General features: G+C 44.2%; 2 protein-coding genes across 2 annotated transcripts in view; one reads left to right on the forward strand and one right to left on the reverse strand.

Moving 5' to 3' along the window:
* Positions 1-21,870, reverse strand: part of LOC130554903 (uncharacterized) — a 52,090-nt gene extending 30,220 nt beyond the window's left edge. The window contains exon 1 of the mRNA XM_057334791.1: positions 21,787-21,870. The gene's annotated coding sequence lies outside the window, so the exon portion shown is untranslated. The remainder of the gene's footprint in view (positions 1-21,786) is intronic.
* LOC130554099 (uncharacterized) lies at positions 9,587-16,628 on the forward strand. Its single transcript, XM_057333535.1, has 10 exons — positions 9,587-9,625; positions 9,704-9,741; positions 9,909-9,938; positions 10,376-10,661; positions 10,764-10,903; positions 13,041-13,326; positions 13,429-13,568; positions 14,175-14,257; positions 15,474-15,887; positions 16,512-16,628. Exons 2-10 carry the CDS (start codon positions 9,708-9,710, stop codon positions 16,626-16,628), a joined length of 1,530 nt encoding a protein of 509 aa, XP_057189518.1. The 5' UTR covers positions 9,587-9,625; positions 9,704-9,707.
* Positions 21,871-23,106: the final 1,236 nt, after the last annotated feature.

Consider the following 23,106-nt stretch of genomic DNA (forward strand, 5'->3'; position numbering starts at 1 on the left):
ACCCAAGTGAGCTGGAACATCTTTAAAAATAAACTTCAACCACGCATTACTAATGTCGGAATCCGAAGGAAGGTTATGCAGCGACTGTGTTCTTTCACAACCATGCACTGACTGCACAATACTTTGCGATCTTTAACGACATGTTTATTGCTTGCTCACTCTATCTGGTTCTGCGCAACTTGTGTTACTTCAGTACTGTCATGCGCGAACCAGTGGGCAGGGCTAGAGAAGTAGTCGTTGATATTTTTCTGTGGAGGTGGTGTTCAACCTATCTATGACATAGATAGGTGCATTCCAGGACCTGGCGTTCGCTGAGCCTGGTGTCAATAACAGTTGTAATTTCTGTAACAAGGGTGTTTTCAGTTCTGACACTTACAGGATGTTCGCTTGAATGCAATTCCCTCTTATATAACAAAAGCTCGGCTTAAAATTTAGGTGTCACGGTTTGGCGGAAGGGGAAGAACCCAAGCGCAGGCAGCGGGGATGAACGGGTTAAAACAAAATAGTTTATTTCAAACAAAAAACAAAACACCCTCGGTGGGGGAAAACTGAACTAAGGATCTTTACATAAACAAAGACTTCCCACGTGGGGGCAAAACGTAAAACAACAGCAAATAACCTAACTGAAAAACACGACAAAACGTCTTACAAAAACACGGCAGGGTAACTAAGGCAGGGCAAGGTAACTTACAACACGAAACATCCAGAGGCAAGGCAAGGAAACAGGACCACGAGCATACAAGGGATCTACATAAACAGAAGCACATTACAAGGTACAAGGTACAATGATCGAGCACAGGACAATGAACACGAGGGTATTTTATAGGGAAGCAAACAAAGGAAGGTAACGAGGGGCAGGTGAGGAACATGCGACACGGCAGGAAAGCAATACGGGAAATGAGAGGGGCGGGGCCAATGATGAGACACGAGAAAGCACATGGCATGTCAATGATAAACAAACCATGACTTTCTCACACTAAACATAAGGGATCTGTCACGATCCTGCCACTCGACATGGAAATCAAGGACAATGAGGCAGGACCATGACAGAGCCCCACCCCCTAATGAACACCCCCAGGTGTTCACCAAGGGGCCGACAGACGAGACAAGACAGACAAAGGCCCTGTCCCAAATGGCACACTCCGGTCTTGAGGACCTCCTCTGAGTCCACACTTGGTGACGTCAGGAAGTGCAGACCTATAGGGCACTAGGCACGCGTCCATAAGGGTACATGGGAGTGCATTTTGGGACAGACTTGAGGTCATCACACCGGAAAAAGCAAGCGGTGCTTTCTAATCACTCTCGCGGTACTTTGTTGTCATTCGCTGATCAGTCTGCGCAGCGCCGCGTGAAGTCGACCACTTGTCCCACTGTTGTTATTTGGGACTGGAGCAGCCGGTTTTTATTGTTCTGTATTTCATATGTTTGTATTTCATATGTTGATATGCCACCCGAGCATTATGCAATAGATACTTATGTTTGTAATGCATTCATTTGTCATGACGTCATGAATGTATATTTATTAATTTGTTTACACTATACTTAATGTGCATAATGTGTTCTTAATATGCATATATGTTTGTGGCAGAAGGGGCGTGGTTTAGCGAAGTCTGCACGAGCGGGGACTGAGTGTGGCAGACGAAAATCACGAACACCTGTGTCTCATTCCAGCAAGTGGCGTGGGGAGGCATAAAAGCCACTGAGGCAGAGCCGATCGAGGAGAGAGATCGGGANACACCTGTGTCTCATTCCAGCAAGTGGCGTGGGGAGGCATAAAAGCCACTGAGGCAGAGCCGATCGAGGAGAGAGATCGGGACTACTGCTGGTAGACGCGGACGAGGAGAGTGAGCGACAACCCGGAAGCGAGACAGAAAGGACAGTTAAGATTAGCGCGAGAAGCGCAAGTGTTTTGTGTTTGAGAATAAAAAGGCTTACTTGCCAGCAGCAGTCATCCCTGATTCCAGCCTCTTCCTTCCTACTCTGTGTTATTCTTGTTACAGTGGTGCCGAAAACCCGGGAGTAATGGAAGGAAGCAGGAGTGCCGCGGCCGGTGGGATGAGTCCGCCGACCTCGCCGTTTGCGGAGGTGATTACATCCCTCGCGGTCCTCCACCAGGAACAACACCGGGCCTTGTTACAGCTGCGGGAGGACCAGGACAGCCGGTTCCAGGCGATTCTGTGGGCCCAACAGGAGGACCGCGAGGCGTTCCGGAGCTGGATGCACCGGGGGCTCAGACGGGAGAGAGAGTGCCAGCGGACCGGCCCCACCGATCCACCTGATGCTGCAGAAGATGGGCCCACATGATGATCCCGAGGCGTTCCTGGAGCTCTACGAGCGGGCCGCTGAGTCCAGCGAATGGCCAAGGGACCAGTGGGCCCTCCGGCTGATACCCCTTCTCTCCGGTGAGGCGCAGGTGGCGGCGCAACAGCTCCCCCCAGAGAGCCTCCTGGTGTATGCTGAGCTGAAGAAGGCCATTCTGCAGCGGGTCAGAGCAACACCGCCAGCGATTTCGGTCTCTGGGGTTGGCAGAAGCCGGCCGGGCCTACCTGCTCGCTCAGCAGCTCCGGGACTCCTGCCGCAAATGGCTGGTGGCTGAGGGAAGCGGCGTCGGGGACATCATCGACAAGGTGGTGCTGGAACAATTCATCACCTGCCTGCCCCGGAAGACGGCGGGGTGGGTCCAGTGCCACCGACCGGCGTCGCTGGACTCAGCCATCCAGTTGGCGGAGGATCACCTGGTCGTGTGCCCTGGAATCGGGGAGTCTCTCCCCACGGTGTCTCTCTCCACACCGCGCACACTACCACCACCAACGAACCGGCCGGTACCCGCGCCCTGGACCCGGCCGCCTTTCCCAGGAAAAGGCTATGGATTCGGACGGATGGAGGGGGGAGACGCTGTGTCTACGCGGCCTTCCGGCATGGAGGCCACAGATACCACACCGACTGTCTCGGCCTCCTCACGCCAGCCGTCTGTCTCACCCACTGCCGCCAGGGCGGCGGGAAGGTCTGGGCCGGCCTGTTGGCGTTGCGGGGACCCGGATCACTTCATCGATCGGTGTCCAGTGATGGAGGTGGGAACTCTAATCCGGGTCCCTGACACGCCACGGGCTGCCCCTGGTCCGGCTGGCCTGTACCAGATACCCGTGAGTATTGGGGGGGTACCTACCAGGCGTTGGTGGATTCAGGTTGTAACCAGACCTCCATCCACCAAAATCTGGTTCGGCTCGCGGCAGGGGGTAAAAGCCGTGAGGTTCAGGTGCGGTGTGTGCACGGGGATGTGGTAAAATACCCCCTAACGATTCTTTTGGCCGGGCATTCACGACAACGTGCGCAGGTGGTGCGCGTCTTGCCGGGAATGTCAGTTGGTGAACCCACCGGCCACCCCAAAAGCGCCATTGCGCCCTCTCCCGTTGATGCAGGTCCCCTTCGAGAGAATTGGTATGGACCTCATCGGGCCATTAGAGCAATATGCACGAGGATAAAGTTTAGCATTGGTCCTGGTGAACTATGCAACACGGTACCCCGAAGCAGTGCCGCACCGTAGCATTTCTGCCAAGAGTGTGGCGGAGGCACTGTTTCGTATCATCTCCTGGGTGGGGATCCCCCGCGAGATCCTCACAGATCAAGGCACGGCGTTCATGTCACGTACGTTACGCGAACTTTACGAATTATTAGGCATTAAATCGATTCGCACCAGCGTCTTTCACCCACAAACGGACGGGTTGGTGGAACAATTTAATCGCACGTTGAAGACTATGATTCGTAAATTTGTGCACGAGGACGCCAAGAATTGGGATAAGTGGTTAGAGCCCCTCTTATTTGCAGTACGGGAGGTCCCCCAAGCCTCCACGGGGTTTTCCCCTTTCGAACTTCTGTATGGGCGTCAACCCCGAGGGGTTCTAGACGTCCTGAAGGAGACTTGGGAGGACGGACCTTCATCGAGCAAAAACGAAATTCAGTATGTCTTGGACCTGAGAGCAAAACTCCAGACACTGGGGCAGCTATCTCTGGAGAATTTGCTACAGGCCCAGGACAAACAGAGCTGTCTGTATAACCGGGGCTCTAAGCTGAGAAAATTCACGCCGGGAGAGAAAGTGCTTGTATTGCTCCCAACATCTTCCTCCAAATTACTTGCAAAGTGGCAAGGACCCTTCGAGGTCACACGGCAAGTTGGCGATCTCGATTATGAGGTTATCCGATCAGATAGCGGGGGGGGCACGTCAAATCTACCACCTCAACCTCCTAAAAAAATGGAGCGAGGTGGAGGCAGTGATTCTGGCGAAGGTGGTGTCCGCAGAGGAGGATCTCGGGCCGGAGGCAAATGTAAAACCACAATCCATTGCCCTGGCCCCAGGGGGAGACCACCTCTCACCCTCGCAGCTCACTGACCTGGCCCGCCTGCAAGCGGTGTTTGCCGAGGTGTTCTCTCCCCTTCCTGGCCGAACGGACCTCATACAGCACCATGTCGAAACCGAGCCTGGGGTAGTGGTGCATAGTAGACCCTACCGTTTACCTGAACACAAAAAAAGGTGGTTCAGGCGGAATTAGATGCCATGTTAGATTTGGGAGTAATAGAAGAGTGCACCAGTGACTGGGCGAGCCCAATAGTTTTGGTGCCCAAAACCGACGGCTCGGTTAGGTTCTACGTGGACTATCGCAAGGTTAACGGCATATCAAAATTCGATGCTTACCCGATGCGGCGAGTCGACGAATTGTTGGACCGGCTGGGTGCTGCTCACGTTTATTCGACACTGGATTTAACAAAAGGGTACTGGCAGATCCCCCTAACACCAGTATCCAAAGAAAAGACAGCCTTCACCACGCCGTTTGGTTTACACCAATTCGTGACACTTCCGTTCGGATTGTTTGGGGCTCCGGCCACCTTCCAGCGCCTCATGGACCGCATCCTCCGGCCACATGCAACATATGCGGCTGCCTATCTGGATGATATTATCATCTACAGCAACGACTGGCAGCGGCATATGGTGCATCTGAGGTCGCTGAGGGAGGCCGGGCTCACAGCGAATCCGAAGAAGTGCGCAATTGGGCGGGTGGAGGTCAAGTATCTGGTCTTCCACTTGGGTCACGGGCAGGTGCATCCCCAAATTAATAAGACTGCAGCGATTGCAGCCTGCCCGAGCCCCAAGACCAAAAAAGAGGTGAGACAGTTCCTGGGGTTGGCGGGATATTATAGAAGGTTTGTACCTAAATATTCTGAGCTCACCAACCCGCTGACTGATCTCACTAAAAAGGAAGCACCAGATCCGGTCCAGTGGACGGAGCGGTGCCAGCAGGCCTTTAACCAAGTGAAGGCTGCTCTGTGCGGCGGGCCGCTCCTACATTCTCCTAACTTTTCTCTCCCTTTTTTCCTGCAGACCGACGCATCGGACAGGGGGCTGGGTGCAGTCCTGTCCCAGGAGGTGGAGGGTGAGGAACGGCCGGTGCTGTACCTCAGCCGCAAGCTCTCCAAGAGGGAAGCGAGGTACAGCACCATTGAGAAGGAGTGTTTGGCCATCAGGTGGGCCGTCCTCACCCTCAGCTATTACCTCTTGGGGCGGGAATTCACCCTCTGTTCGGACCACGCTCCTCTTTAGTGGCTCCACCGCATGAAGGATACCAACGCCCGGATCACCCGTTGGTATCTAGCCCTTCAGCCCTTCAAATTCAAGGTGATCCACAGGCCGGGTGCACAGATGGCTGTGGCCGACTTCCCCTCCCCTCCTGAGTCGGGCGGTGGGGGTATGTGGCAGAAGGGGCGTGGTTTAGCGAAGTCTGCAGAAGAAGAGAGAGTGAGGAGACGAGCGGGGATTGAGTGTGGCAGACGAAAATCATGAACACCTGTGTCTCATTCCAGCAAGTGGCGTGGGGAGGCATAAAAGCCACTGAGGCAGAGCCGATCGAGGAGAGAGATCAAGACTACTGCTGGTAGACGCGGATGAGGAGAGTGAGCGACAACCCGGAAGCGAGACGGAAAGGACTGAGTTTACGAGTCTGAAAAAGACAGTTAAGATTAGCGCGAGAAGCGCAAGTGTTTTGTGTTTGAGAATAAAAAGGCTTACTTGCCAGCAGTAGTCATCCCTGATTCCAGCCTCTCCCTTCCTACTCTGTGTTATTCTTGTTACAATGTTGTTATTTAATATTTCTCTATAATACAGAAGCTGTGTTGTTCAGCTTTACAGAGCCCAGAGACAACTAGATATAAATCTACAACAAAACATGGCTTATTACCTTAAGTAAGAAAATGCACTGCATTAAAAGTTTTTATTCTTGAATAGCTGGCTTAATAGAAAATAAATAAGCAATAATATGAATAAGTAACTAATTAATAAATTAATTTAGAATTTTATCGAAACATATATTTAAAAATGTATCCGTCATGTTTACGTATATGTCTGACATCCACGACACTCCTCCCATCTGTTCTGTGATTGGGCGTTCGCAAGGATTCCTGGGTAGGGGACTTCAGTGGAGTCTGTGTCAATGCGGGCTTCACCGAAGACCGCATTGAGGGCACAAAGGAGGCGCTCGTGAGCAGACTACTGAGCTCTAAAAAGACAAATGGGACACCCTACAGACTCGTAGACTTGGCGAGAATGCGCAATTTAAGTCCACGAGACCGCAAGTGTGCCATTTGGGACAGGGCCATAGACAGAGACAAGACCCAAGACAACAAGGTAACAAAAATCAGGGGCAGACAGGAATACAAAATAACAGGATTGGGGTGTGATAATAAAAATAACAAACATGGGAGGGGGGGTGGGGGAACACTGGTAAACATTGGGGGTAGTCCAAAGGGCCCCGGGCTAGGTTGGGGCGGAACAGTCCTTGGGGGAGTTACAGTTCGGGGGGCGCTCGAGAGCACGGAGTCGTGTAGGACTTGGTAGCGTCCGACGTGGCTGTCGGCCGGACCCGGCTAGGGACCGGGCGGACTGCCGGCTGAGACGCCGGCTGGGACGCCGGCTGAGTCGCCGGCTGGAATGCCGGCAGGAAGACCGGGTGAAAGACCGGCTGGACACCGGGCTGGACACTGGACTGGACACCACACCGGCTGCACCGGGCTGGGCACACGACTGGACACCGGACTGGACCCCGGCTGCACCGGGATGGACGCCGGCTGGATCACCGGCTGGGTTGGAGCCCGCCACTGCCTCGTTTTCTTCAGCCGCGCCACCTGCCTGGAGGTAAGCTGAAGAAAAGAGGTGAACGGCATGGCTGGCTCCGGCTGGGATTCCTCGGAGGTGGACCCCCAGGACTCTCGTCTCCCCCGCTTGCCCCCAAGGCTGACTGGTGGTGAGGCTGCCGGGGGTCAGGAGAGCGGTGTGGCGATGCCCACAACCCCAATCTGTAAGGGGCGATCCTCCGGGACAGTAGCCAGCGGGGGGATGTCCGGGATGCTGCAGTGGACTCAGGGTTGTCCCGGTCAGCCAAAATCCAGATGATGTTGTCATAGCTGGGGGGATCCAGCATCCTCATCTCGCTTGGAGAGAGGGGTTCGGTGAGGCCGCAATTGAAAATGAAGCCGAGCTCCTCCTCACTGAACACCCACTCTGCTGCCGCGTCCAGGAACTCGTCTGCGTAATCCATGATGGCCCGGCTCCCCTGGCGGATCCTGAAAAGGTGGTGGGTTAGGCAGGATCGCTGGGAGCCGGCCATGCTGCCTGCTGGGTTCGTGAATGGCTCGAACATTCTGTCACGGTTTGGCGGAAGAACCCAAGCGCAGGCAGCGGGGATGAAGGGGTTAACACAAAATACTTTATTTCAAACAAAAAACAAAACACCCTGGGTGGGGGAAAACTGAACTAAGGATCTTTACATAAACAAAGACTTCCCACGTGGGGGCAAAACGTAAAACAAGAACAGCAAATAACCTAACTGAAAAACACGACAAAACGTCTTACAAAAACACGGCAGGGTAACTAAGGCAGGGCAAGGTAACTTACAACACGAAACATCCACAGGCAAAGCAAGGAAACAGGACCACAAGCATACAAGGGATCTACATTAACAGAAGCACATTACAAGGTACAAGGTACAACGATCGAGCACAGGACAATGAACACGAGGGTATTTTATAGGGAAGCTAGTGGTGCAACGGATCATCATTGATCCGTGATCCGTTCGGATCAATATCTTCGGTTCGGCACACACGTGATCCGCGGATTGATTTATGAAAAAAAAAGTTGTGCGCATGTTCAGTCCACACACAGCGTGGTCATGGCGAGCGGAGGAACAGAGGAGCTTGAACGCCCCGCGTCATTTAAATCCCCTTTATGGGAGCATTTTGGCTTCCCTGTCAAATATAATGATGAAGGAAAGAGGTTAGTGGATAAAACCATGACGGTGTGTAGGCACTGTGGCACAAGAAAGACATATGACAGTGGAAACACATCAAGCATGGCCACGCATTTGAAGCGACATCACCCCGGTGTTTCACTGACAGGAGTGAAAACGAAGGCTGCTCAACAACCGCTTATCACCGCAGCATTTAAGCAGCCCCTTGTTGCACAATCAGACCGGGTTAAAGCCATCACAAACGCTATCGGTGTGTTTATAGGTGCCGACATGAGGCCATATATATATAAATCAAGGACAATGAGGCAGGGCCATGACATTAGGTCTTAATGCATTGCCCCTTTAATAAAATTAAATAAAAGATGCTTCATTGAATGAATAAATGTAAGTATACAGTAAACATCACACAAGAACTATTGAATTGTTACACACTTAAATGCAAAGTAGAGCTCTGTTTTGATGATCGTGACTGTTAAAGTCCTCGTGAACCGGAAGTTGCAATCGTTTTTACGTCCGTACTTTGACGCATTTGCGAGTGAAATAGTGGGCGTGGCTTTCGTCTTTCTCTGTGATTTGATTGGATGTATAAAACAGCCGTTGCATTTTGAAATGGAACTGGCAGCAGACTGACAGTTGAAGGGGAGAAGTTACCGGATGCTCCGCCCAAGCCGTCTAACATACGTCATTTAAGATGGATAGTCATTACAGGACGGAAGTGCATTTTCAGATTTTAACTGAAGATTATGAGGGCACACAAATTTTAAAAAGAGAATGACCCACATTGATAAGCTATTTACAATTAACGCTGCAATATTTCATGAAAAAATAGGCATTTTGGAGGCAACAATGACCTCTTTCATTTTGTGTGTTAGTATGTCTCAGTGTGTGCATACTGTGCTAAAATGTATATCATTTTCCTTAACAACAACAGTCCATAGTATAAGTAGTTGACTTGGGACACAGCAATAGTCTGCGACCTTCGAATCAAACATTCTGTCAGTCTTTAATTCACTTGTGATCATGATTGAAATCAATCCAGCAAAGAAATGAATCAACACAAAAGTTGTTGTCTTTATTTATCTGCTGGTTTCCTGTAAGAGATTTCTATGTGCAGTTGGTGATTTGTGCCATTGTGACACCAGATTTGATTTGTAAATACTTCTTGAGTTGAGAAAAGTGTTTTAGATGTTTAATATGTTAATATGTTGAGTGGTGACGTCATCATGAGGGTGGAGAGAGTGAAACACACAAATATCCAGAGGAATTTATTGATCATGTATTGGTAGAAGAGTGAAGGACACACTGAGTGTAATCTTCATCTGTAACCCCATAGGTAAGATCTGCTGGTAACCCATAAGAAACTATTCTCTTCTCTTCTATTCTCTATTCTCATATTCCTTTTGTTCAGCAGTGACATGGACAAACTCATTCATCTCTTTTTACTTTCTGGTGAGTACACCTCACATCATCTCAACATTGTACATGCTGTCAGCCATTCGTCAGTCAAATCTTTATCATCACTTTTTAAAAGTTAAGAATGAAAGATCTAACAGCTTTGTATAAATCTTAATGTGTTTGATTTTCAGATGTGTAAATTTCTTGTTTTTGTTCAACAGGTCTTGTTTGTATTCCTGTTAGTTTAGCAGGTAATCAATTATTTTGATTATTCACACAGAAATGTAAAACGATGTAAGATTGTTCATCTATTGTTGTAAGTTTTTGGTTAGATGACAGTTTAATTCTCATGAGAATGTGTTTCTGACTGTTCTCTAATGCTTCATTCTGGTGTGTTTGTGTTTTGAATAATCACTCATCAAGACCTTGAGTCTTTCAAGAGCTTCCACTGGAAATATCATGAACAGAGTCACATTTTTGTGGATACATACCATCATTATTATTGAATTAATTTCAAGTGGAAGATTTATGTTAGTAACAAAATATCAAACAGATATTTCAATGGAGAGTTTAAAGTTGATCAAACATGGATATGTTGAAGACAATGGGAAAATGTAACATTCTGGACTTCGTATTTTAATGTTTTCATGTTTCATATCAAATCAATATTAAAATGTATATTTTCTAGAGAATTTAGCTTTCAGAGGAACAGCTACACAGTCATCCACATTTGACACCTGGCTAGCTCAACATGCCATAGATGGTGTCAGATATGGACCAGACCCATTTGGTAGTCCATACTGCTCTGCTACAACATATGAAAGTGACCCATGGTGGAGGCTAGATCTCTTGGATGAATATGAGATTAAAACCATCATCATCTCTGCTAGATCAGACTGCTGTTTGGATCAAACCAGTGGAGCAGAGATTCGTATTGGAAACTCACTGATCAACAATGGAAACAACAATCCCATGTAAAGTTATTTATGAAATCACTTGAACACTTTTCATTGATTGATTGGTTGATTGATTGATTGAAACACCTCTAGAGATTTATTGATTTTCCCTCTCTCTAGATGTGCTGTAACACCTGATCCTCTAACTGATAATACTGTCAGTTACTCATGTTATGGGATGGTGGGACGTTATGTGAATGTGATCCTGGCTGGACATACAAATAATCTGGATCTCTGTGAGGTGGAGGTCTATGAAACAGGTAACTTTCGACACCTAATTTTCTATACAATTAAAAAAAGAGGGAAAAATGCAGTGGCGGAACTTTGTATTGAAATGTGGTGTGGAGTGGACATAGACGACAAAAACAATACTTAAATAAATTGTTTCTGTAAAACTCGTTGGGAATATGCATCATATATAGTGGGCGGTCCGTCCATTGGCTACTCCGCTTTTGGACTCCAGCTCTCACAGTATGTGGTTTCCAAACTGTCATTTGGGAAGGTCATTTTGCTGTTGCGGTGCATTACACTTAAAAAAATTTAATATGTTAACTAGTATTTCTAAACCTGCATACTCCGTAATGTAAAAAGTCTCTCCTTAGTTTCTTATAACTTGTATATCTTAACTAGTGCTTCTGCATATTTATATGATGATTTCTTCGTCATTTAACAAATATAACAGCATTAAATATCAAAAACTAGTCTGACAAAACATAACATGTTGCTAATAGCAGCCTGGCACTCGACAGTAGAAGTTGATTAATTGCTCTCCGTGCCCGGTGACGTTACTTTCTCCAGAAGGTTAACCGTGCTGTACTGCCCTTTCAGGTTGTTTTTCGCGGGAGAGAGGGTTTTGCTTACCTCCACATGACCGACAACGCACAACAATGTTCTTGCCTTTGACAGAAATAAACTCAAAATAATGATTGTATTTCCAGCTACAGAAAGCATACGTTTCTCTCTCCATGCTGAGTTTGTTTTCGCTGGTAGTACCAAAGATTGTCTTGTGATAGGGAGATGTATGGGTCTATAATACTTACAATCGGAGCATAAAGGCTAACATCGATCACGAGAGGCACTTCAGCCAATCATATCCGGTGTTTCTAGTCTCCTTGACTGCGTTCCGCGCGGCGATAGCATTGGCCGTTACGAGTTTTTAGTTTAAGGTGGCAGGCTTTCCATAGAGTGGCTTTGGTAGTACTTTCCGCATAGGCGCGTTTCAGTTTGATGACGTCGCGGGTGCGACAGGCAGGCATCCAGACTTTGAAAAAGCTATTTCGCTTTTTACAATTTAAATGATAAAACGATACAACGGCCACGATGTAATGCAGCTGTAACGTATATTTACCTGGGCTTGGAACTATAATCTAATGACTATTTTAGGAATTATAACGCGTTAAATTACTCCGTTACCAAAAAAGTAATCAAACTACAGTAACGCGTTACTGCCCAACACTGGTGGGGACATGTCCCACCCACAAATTACGCCTATGGAAAAATGAATTTATTTTACAAAATGATTTCTGAAATCCGTATTTTAAGCCATCAATCAAAAATGTCTGTGTTGTAGTCTTTTAACATTTAAAGTGGAACATTCTTGTTTAGAATAAATTGACATTAATACCAGAACAGTCATGAACAGGGCTTGACGACGTTACATTTTTTACTCTCCAGTCACTGTGGCTAGTCGATTTCTAATGTTACTAGCCACAATTTTGTTGTTGGTAAAATACATTAATGTGGACAAGGGACTTCACTGCCACACTATAGCCACTTTCCCAGCGGATAATTTCAGGAACAAAGTTCCGGAACAAAGAAAGAGGGCTGTCGTTAGTGAACAAAGTTTTCTGTCAGGCCAGTTTGCTCGATCGCATTCACACCGGCATTCTTAGGTGATGTAAGCCGACCAGCAGCGCTGCATTTAAAAACATAAAAGCTGCTGACAGGATGAGCAACGGTCATTACGAGTCTGTGTTGTGTGACGGCGGTCAGTAGTGAACACTGGGTAAACACTGGGTGCAGGGTGTGCTCATGGGAGTTGTAGTTTCGTAGTGTTACATTACTTTTTAGAACTATATTCAACATGCCAAAGTGGCTAGTGGGAGCTGCTGTCTTACCCACCACCAGGGCCATAGCCAGAGAATTCTGGGCCCCCTGAAAAAAATATAGATGTGGGCGGGCCCCCACTGCCTTCCAACTAATAGAGGGACATTTTATTAACAAGTTTTATATCATATCACTTTGACGTGGTCTTTATGACTGATGTTTAAAGAGGCTGAGGGTCTATCATGAACATAAGAGTTGAGAAGATTCAGATGTTTATTAGTTGATTCTCATAGATGTGTTTATATATCTCCAGACTGACTGATCAAATGCTTTTGGATATATATTTTCTAGAGAATTTAGCATTCAAAGGAACAGCTACACAGTCATCTACATACGACACCTGGCTAGCTCAACATGCCATAGATGGTGTCAGATATGGACCAGACCCATTTGGTAGTCCATACTGCTCTTCTACAGACTATGATAGTGACCCATGGTGGAGGTTGGATCTTCTGGATTATTATAACATTACTACAGTGATCATCATTGCTAGATCAGACTGCTGTTTCGTTCATACCATTGGAGCAGAGATTCGTATTGGAAACTCACTGGAAAACAATGGCAACAACAATCCCATGTAAAGTTATTCATGAAATCACTTGAACACTTTTCATTGATTGATTGATTGATTGATTGATTGAAACACCTCTATAGAGATTCATTGATTCTCTCTCTCTAGATGTGCTGTAACACCTGATCCTCTACCTGGTCACACCACCAGTTTCTCATGTCATGGGATGGAGGGACGTTATGTGAATGTGATCATGTCTGGACATACGAATTATCTCAATCTCTGTGAAGTGGAGGTCTATGGAAAACGTAATTCCTAATAATTATACTGTTTGATAAAGCTGGGAATTTAAATCTTGATTTGGAAATATTTATTATAATAAATGATCTGAGTCATCACTCAAAAGATAGCTTTGTGTGACATTACATACTCTCTCTTTGTTGTCTTCCACAATATTTTAATTACATTATGTTAATATTGTGCGTATGTGTAAATCAAAGTGTGTTGTGAATGTGTGTTGATATGAGTTGATGTGAGTGTATGAATGAGATTGAAGTCAATGAGTGATTGATTTAAGAAGCTCCTGAAGAAAATCATCTGTTTGTATTCTTATTCATCTCAATCACAGCTGCCACCATTTATAATTATCACACAGCAAAATCGCCAGTGTTAAAAAAAGGTCAAAATAACACTCACAGTGTATATATAATCCACACTTTTATATACACTGTGAGAGTTAAATTGACCTTTTTTTAACACTGGCGATTTTGCAGTGCAGCTACAGTACATTTATTACTGTTAATTAAGCAAGGTCATTTTGGCAGTGTCATTTGTATTGAAAGTTTGCTGTGTTTACCTCAAATATCCGTGTTTTTATTGGTGTGTGATGGTTGAATTTGTGTTTTCCGTTTTAGACCCCATGAGAAAAACCTTTCTGAGGCTGAAATTGTCCTCCAGTGGTGATGTGTTAGCTGAGAGTGACAAAATCCTCCATCAGGTGAGAAAAAGAGTCTTAAAATACAAAACTAAATGTTATGATTTAAAATAAGAAGCATTTTGTCTGCCAAGCTAGCTGTAGCTGTAATGAGCTTGCTGTGTATGCTTGAACTGGACTTGTAGCTGCTTGTTAACAAAGGACTATTGAACTTCCTGCACTGCTTTTAAGGTAACTGTTGTTTAAGTAGCTGTTGTTAGCACCTAGCCATCTAGCTACTTTTCACCCATCACTTTTAGTCACTTTGAAGCATTGAGCTGTTAATTGAGTAAGTGGGCTCAGCTGTGAAGCAATCACTGACCCATTAAGCAATCAGGGAGCATGCATTATATTAGCACTGATTTCTGACGCTCAACTCCCTTCTTTCTTGCTCCTCTCGGAGACTGATGTCTCCAAAATTCTCCTTTCCATCACCACTGGTACTGTCCCCACCTCATTTAAATGAGCCCTGGTAACACCTTTACTCAAGAAACTAACACTCAACCCCTCAGTGATCAGCAACTACAGACCAATTTCACTCCTGCCTTTCCTTTCCAAGGCCCTCGAAAGGGTAGTATTTAACCAACTCTCTGCCAGTCTCTCACAGCACGACCTTCTGGACAGTCAGCAATCTGGCTTCAAGAAAGGCCATTCTACGGAGACCGCTCTCCTGTCTGTCGTTGACAACCTACGGCAGACAAGGGCTAAATCCTTGTCATCTGTCCTTATTCTGCTTGATCACTCTGCTGCATTTGACAATGTGAACCACCAGATCCTGCTATCCACTCTCTCCAAACTGGGCATCTCTAGAACTGCACTCAACTGGTTCGACTATTATCTCACAGGCAGATCCTTTAAGGCAGTGGTCACCAACCCTGTTCCTGGAGATCGACCGTCCTGCAGACTGCAGCTCCAATCCTGCTTCAGCACACCTGTCTGTAATTATCAAGCAAACCTGAACACCTTGATTAGATAGTTCAGGTGTGTTTGATTGGGGTTAGAGCTGAAATCTTCAGGACGGTCGATCTCCAGGAGCAGGATTGGTGACCACTGCTTTAAGGTATCCTGGAGAGGCAAGACATCTAGATCTCACCTGCTGACAACTGGAGTTCCTCAGGGATCAGTTCTTGCTCCTCTCCTCTTTTCTATATATACCACCTCCCTGGGTCCAATAATTAAGGCACATGGGTTCTCATACCATTTGTATGCAGCGGACACGCAGATTTTTTTCTCTTTTCAGCCAGATGACCCCACCATCTCTGCCCGTGTCTCTGCCTGCCTTCTGGACATCTCTTCTTGGATGAAAGAGCATCACCTACAACTCAACCTCTCCAAGACAGAACTCCTGGTTATACCGGCCCAGCCTTCAGTTGAACCCCACCTTACTGTTCAGCTCGGATCCTCAACTATAACACCCACCAAGTCTGCGAGGAACCTGGGGGTGATGTTCGACGACCAGCTGAAATTCACCTCCCACATCGCATCAACCTCTCGAACTTGCAGGTATGTGCTCTACAACATCAGGAAAATCAGGCCGTTCCTGTCGGAGCATGTCTCTCTGCTGCTTGTCCAAGCTCTGGTCATATCAAGACTGGACTACTGCAATTCTCTACTGGCCGGCCTTCCAACCAATGCAGTCAAGCCCTTGCAAATGATCCAGAATGCAGCTGCACGTCTAGTTTTCAATCTGCCTAAAAGAACCCATGTAACACCCCTTATGATTTTCCTTCACTGGCTGCCAGTTGCTACCCGCATCAAGTTTAAATCTCTGACACTGGCCTTCAGAACAATAACGGCAAATTCGCCCATCTACCTTAACTCAGTGCTCCAGGTCTACATCCCTCCCCTACATCTTCGGTCTGAAAATGAGCGACGCCTGGTTGTTCCATCACAGCGAGGCACCAAATCGCTTGCAAAAACCTTTACTTATTCAGTTCCCCTTTGGTGGAATGAACTACCAGCCTCCATTCGAACTGCAGCATCCTTCACAAGTTTCAAAAAACAGCTCAAAACTTACCTCTTCTGCATTTATTTGACTAACCAATAACTCTGTCTGTATGTCTGTCTGTCAAAAAAAAAACTTTTTGTTCATTCTCTCCTTTGCTTACTCCAGTTTTAATCTTTCTTGTAGCATGGCCTTGTAAACTAAAGGTACTGTTTAGCCTGTTTATATGCTTTCCTGAGAGTGTTTGATGTGTGTAAATATATGAGATGAGTGATGATGAGAGAATGAGAAATGACGTTTCATGTGTGGATTGAAATATTTGATGAATTTTAGCTGCAGTCTGCTCTGGCATCACACATCTCTGATTTTAATCTGTCCTGGACACAACTACCCAAGAAAGAAGAGCAACAGGAGGAGGACGGAGGCGAGTACACGCACTTTAAAACTTGACTGAACAACAGAGAAAAACTCTTATGTAAAAGTACAAAACAAATCTAAAATAATCTGATGTAGAATAATTTATAACAAATCCTCTTTAAATCATAGTCAAGTCGTTAAATTGAGTGTTTTCACAGATGAAGTTTAGATGCTGGTGTGTTTATTTCATTTAGATGTTTATTGCATGTCACTACAGATTACGACTACAACCATATATTAATAATCATTTTTTAAACTAAACTGGAAAAGATGAAACCATAATTGGCTAATGATGCTTTTGGGAACTACACACCTGGGGCCTGATGTTGACAATTGTGCGCAGCTGAACAGTTCCATTATAAAGTGTAATAGTGAAAAAATATATTGAATATTTCATCTAATTTAATTGATCTTTGTTTTATTTTCAGGTTCTTGTGTTAAACATCTTTAATCTGAATCTACAAACTGAACCTTTAGTGCAAATGCTGATTGATTTTATTCAGTGATTTCTGTTATTGTTCTTCTCGATTAATGATGTTGTGTGAATGACATGGTGTTCACGTCACTGCTGAATGTCATTATAGTCTTCATCACTTTATTTGTGTGGTTAGTTGTGTAGTTTTGAGTCATAGCCTGGGATAAAGTGTGAAGAACAGTGTGTCATTGGTCAATGGATCAACAATATCATATTTAGTGTCATAGCAATTCATTTTATAGCTACATGTAAGATGCCTTTTTAAAGCTGATTAGAGATTTCTCATTTAAGACACAAACCATCTGCAATGACAACAAGCTAAACATATTACTTGTTTGAAATAAGATGCAATGTTAAAATGAAACAAACTTAATTAAAAAAAAATAATAATAATTAAAAAATTAAAATATTTATGTACTGTATACTTTACTACAATGATAAATTGAAGTTATAAGTTGACGACACAACATGGCAACTTAACAATTTTATAATCTTTATAAATGATCATTTACATCATTTTGTTCAGATGATTTTCTGTTTTTGTGTGTTGTTTGTATGTGATGAGTGTGTATAGTATGTGACATCATCAGGTGACTTTAAAAGCAAATACTCATATTTATATTTATTCATTTAGCACGTGATACTTATAGCGACTCTTTTTACATTAAGAGTCAACAATAAATGCAGTTTTAACAAATTGCCACGCAAAAAAAAACACTACCCAGCTAGCACATGCACGTCTGTAAGACATCTGCTAAAGATCTGGAGATCTAGAAAACATCTGCTATGTAAATTTATCTGCTAAACATCTTAGAAAGAGCAGTTTTACATCCATTCTAATCATAAACATCTTACAGACATATTCTTTATGGAGATGCAGATTTCATTTTCCAACAGGACTTGACACCTGCACACAATGCCAAAGCTACCAGTACCTGGTTTAAGGACCATGGTATCCCTGTTCTTAATTGGCCAGCAAACTCGCCTGACCTTAACCCCATAGAAAATCTATGGGGTATTGTGAAGAGGAAGATGCGATATGCCAGACCCAACAATGCAGAAGAGCTGAAGGCCACTATCAGAGCAACCTGGGCTCTCATAACACCTGAGCAGTGCCACAGACTGATCGACTCCATGCCACGCCGCATTGCTGCAGTAATTCAGGCAAAAGGAGCCCCAACTAAGTATTGAGTGCTGTACATGCTCATACTTTTCATGTTCATACTTTTCAGTTGGCCAAGATTTCTAAAAATCCTTTCTTTGTATTGGTCTTAAGTAATATTATAATTTTCTGAGATACTAAATTTGGAATTTTCATTAGTTGTCAGTTATAATCATCAAATTAAAAGAAATAAACATTTGAAATATATCAGTCTGTGTGTAATGAATGAATATAATATACAAGTTTCACTTTTAGAATGGAATTAGTGAAATAAATCATCTTTTTGATGATATTCTAATTATATGACCAGCACCTGTATATATTAGATATAATGAAGTTTAAATACAACTTTTTTGTTTAAAAAAAATTCAAGGTTAATATGTGGCACACGTTAAATTAAACAAAATAATTAAACATAATAGTTTACGTTTGTTGGACCCCATTTGTGAGATATATGTGTATATAAATTTATGTGTGTGTTTGTTTAGTTAGGGATAATCCACGGCTAGCCGTGCATTAAAGGATTTTAATAGACAGTGTAGAGGCCGTAGAGAACCACCCGATGCGAAGCAAGGCTATCCTTTAATGCTGTGGATTATCCCGCTTATACCATGGTCATTTGCCAAGTTAAAGCTGTTATTGATGTTTACAGTGTAATTTTTGATCAGACAGGTTAAAATGACTGTTATTTTCCTCAGTTAATTTAAATCATTGATCAGACTGACTAGAACTACCTGTGCATAAAATGGTTTTAATGCACACCTTCCAGCCAATCAGAAGCCACTATTCAAACAGACCATGGTATAACATTTAATTTTCTAAAGACATGTTCTACTTATTTCAGCATACTTTAAAGAGTGCATATTACAGATCATGTGAATGCACTCAATGCACGGCCGCTTCCGCGTTTACACTCAGGGGGAGAAAACACATCCGCTGCCCCACTGGAAGCTAGTGGTGGGCGATACTGCAAAATTTGGTATCGATCCGATACCAAATACATATAGGGTCAGTATTGCCGATACCAATACCAATACGATACTTTTTACTTAAAAAAAATACTTTTGTGTAGGGGAGAGCAGTATGTCATTGTTTCTCAGGTGAATGAATGATCAATTCTTTAGACAATATTTTTTATTAATGTATTGAAGTCACAACGCTTCTCTTCCTCTCGGCCATTCTGATCTCTCATTCAATGTGCTATCTATGGCGTTATTATAATGACAAATGTCGCGAGCGCATTTTTACAAGGCGAGAGCGCATTCTTGTCATTACGAGCGCGCGAATCTCTCCGCTCGCACGCCGATTTCCTTTGCTCGTGCACAAAACTGGACGCGCGCTTTCAACTATACGCTGCTCTCTTATGAATTTTCTCTCCTCTCGCTCAGTGAGCGTGTGCGCACTCAAAATGCGTGCCGTGCGTCCACGAATCCTTCGGTACTCTTGCTCTCGAGAGGTCCTCCTGCGTGTTCCAGGCATTATAGGCTGTCAAAAGTAGTCAACCAATCAGGGATAGGCTTCCACGGCGGGCCAATGAAAACGCGACCTCTTACATAGCATCTTATTGGTTGAAAGTGACTCGACGTTTTCAACGAAGCAAGATGGATCCACCACGTTCTCAGGTAACAATATTAATATATTTGATGCAACATTATTAGTCAAATGTGTATTAGAAATGAACAGGGGCATTAGGATGCTTTGTAGGATACATATAAACGTCAGTTTAACTACCATGTTATTCAGACAAAACAGGCCAACACCCTCAAGTTCATGTGGTCCTCATGCATGTCCTACACTAAACATAGTATTGTCAAAATAGTACTAAATTGATTACCGAACAATTTAGATTGGTGTCTTAAGTTAGCTTTATTCTAAAATAATATTTACTACAAGTAACGGTACATATCAAAACAATAATAGCACTGGAGCATTTGGAAAATCATATAATATTCTATACCTATTTGGTTATGCATTTAATGCGTTTGCAGACAGACACTGTAAGTGTTCTGCATTCAGTGTTCCAGAAGTTCAGGGCATAAAACTGAACTTCTATGCAATATACCAAACGCTCCCTTACCGTTCATTTATAATATACATTTGATTAATAATGTTGCATCAAATATATTAAAATTGTTACCTGAGAACGTGGTGGATCCAGAGGCGTATTAAGACCTCATGGTGCCCCCCATCCCCCCATCTACCCACACGCAAGAATCCACTCATTAAAAGGTTTATATATTAAAAGATTTTATAAGAATGAAACTCAGCAATTTACAATGTACTATTTTACAAGAATTACACATTAACATGACACTTTTGTAGAAAAGAACACGAAAAACAACTCTTTTCATCAAGCATTTTTAACAATTAGGCCTACTGTAGTTAAGAGGTCGCATTTTCATTGGCCCGACGTGGAAGCCTCTCCCTGATTGGTTGACTACTTTTGACAGCCTATGATGCCTGGAACACGCAGGAGGACCTCTCGAGAGCAAGAGTACCAAAGGATTCGTGGACGCACGGCACGCATTTTGAGTGCGCACACGCTCACTGAGCGAGAGGAGAGAAAATTCATAAGAGAGCAGCGTATAGTTGAAAGCGCGCGTCCAGTTTTGTCCACGAGCAAAGGAAATCGGCGTGCGAGCGGAGAGATTCGCGCGCTCGTATGACAAGACTGCGCTCTCGCCTTGTAATAATGCGCTCGCGACATTTGTCATTATAATAACGCCATAGCTATCAGCTTCGCTCACTCAGTTCGCGGCTCCTCGGCGCGTTGTGTCAGTGAGTCACGTGACGACACAACAACGAATCGCAGCAGGAGGGGGAGGAGTAGCAAAGTGGGCCAGGATGTGAAAGCAGCGTTTGCTCAGGATTGTAGAGGTAGAAGACACAAGCAAAGTATAATGAACGTAGAGGTGAGATATTTAAATTAAAATATCGATTCAATTACAATTGTATCGATCTGATACCAATACCAGTGTTGGCATCGATACTATCGATATTTAGATCGATCCGCCCACCCCTACTGGAAGCCATTCATCTCTACCTAGAGCTGTGAACATGACAGAGGAGGAGATGAATATTTGTATTCGCTGCTTACACAAAGTTCGCCGGATTACAATAAATGATGTTCGTCAGCATTGTGATACTGTCAGCTGCTCCCCTGTCAAGTAAAGAAGTAGGCTACTTTAAACTATCCGTTTAAAAATACATGTGGACGCTATTGCTATTAGCACGTAGCACGTAACGTTAAGGCTGGATAACACTGAATGACATCATCTTTACACCGAGTTTATCAACGATTTTCAGCCCTTAAATATCTTTACCTTTAAACAACAAATTTGTATGAGTCTGACCAGATATCAATAACACAGTTCCCGGTAAGACACATCTGTCATATGGCTCTAATATGCAGGTTTGCTGTAAAGAAACAGACATCGCTTGGCTTTTAAAGGGTATAAATATTGTTTAAATACTGAATCGGTTTTTAATTTGTTACACAATTACCTTAAATTGATGACATTGATTTTTTTATAAATTATAACGTTCTCACTTACCTCCCATTGTTATGTTACGAATATCATTAACCAAATCATTAATACTAGGCTATATGTATTTTCTCAGCTCCCAGTCAGAATCAGATTACAGGAGATCAGGGAGAGGACGACATGATGAAGTCAGAGAAGACACAAAGTTTAGGAGCACATGGATTAAAGTTCTCCGTCGCTACGACGGATTTCCGTCAATTGCAGGGTTCCAGCCTGTCCTTAATGTCTTAAATTCACTTTTCATAACGTTGTTAACCCTTTGCCGCGTACGATCACACCGGTGTGATTAGAACATTCAGCACTTTGGCTGGCACTGAGCCAGAGACAGACTCAATCCTGTCACATATCACAATCGTGCAGTGCTTTCAACCACATAATGTTTAATTTAGGCTTCAGACATATACACTTGGCTACAGCACAAAATACATTTAGAGATTGTATAATACACACTGATGTCTATGGAAGCGCCAATAACAATCTCATCATATGTAATTTGACGGATGTTTTTTTTATTCAGATCAGACACAGTATCTGCAATTTAAGCAATTGTTAAGATCACTCAATTCTTCTTCTAGTTCACCAGGCACTTACGTTTGTGTTTTTAAGAGAAGTGGATGAATTCACGTGATGTAAATCCGACAGATCTCAGACCGCGGCAGAAACAAACATGGCGGCGCCCGTTTATAGCTCAACTAACGCGATCATTATAAAAGTGTTTAAACAACAAAACACATTCACATGCACATATTTGACAATCGGAATGTCAGGTATTTCATGACATAGTTAACAGTTTGTGATTTTTTTGAGTAAAAAAGAAAAATGATGTAAAAGCAATGCATCAGTCATACAGCTGCTGTGGCTCTGCGGTGTGTCACATGATAAGCAGTGCCGCGTCGCTATGGAAATGTTAAAGTGATAGGCTACCTTCTTAACGGTCACCTTGGAAAAGCTAGTCAAATACTGTAACTAGTCACTGTAGCTAGTCAAACACTGAAACTAGTCATGTAGCTTGTCAAACACTGAAACTAGTCATGTAGCTTGTCAAACACTGAAACTAGTCATGTAGCTTGTCAAACACTGTAACTAGTCACTGTAGCTTGTCAAACACTGAAACTAGTCATGTAGCTTGTCAAACACTGAAACGGGTGTCAGGTGTAGCCAAGCTTCAGGAATATGATTTCACTGCCAAAAGGCAGAAAAAGTGAAAAGCACTTGTTAAAGTATTGCACTCTTATTCTTTATATTACGTTTTTTATGTGAGTCATCACGTTTTTACGTGAACGTGTGTGTTGCGTCTGTGTTGAACAAGCAGATGCTGCCGTTATGAGC

This window comes from Triplophysa rosa, linkage group LG5 (assembly GCF_024868665.1).
Source record: "Triplophysa rosa linkage group LG5, Trosa_1v2, whole genome shotgun sequence".
NCBI lineage: Eukaryota > Metazoa > Chordata > Actinopteri > Cypriniformes > Nemacheilidae > Triplophysa > Triplophysa rosa.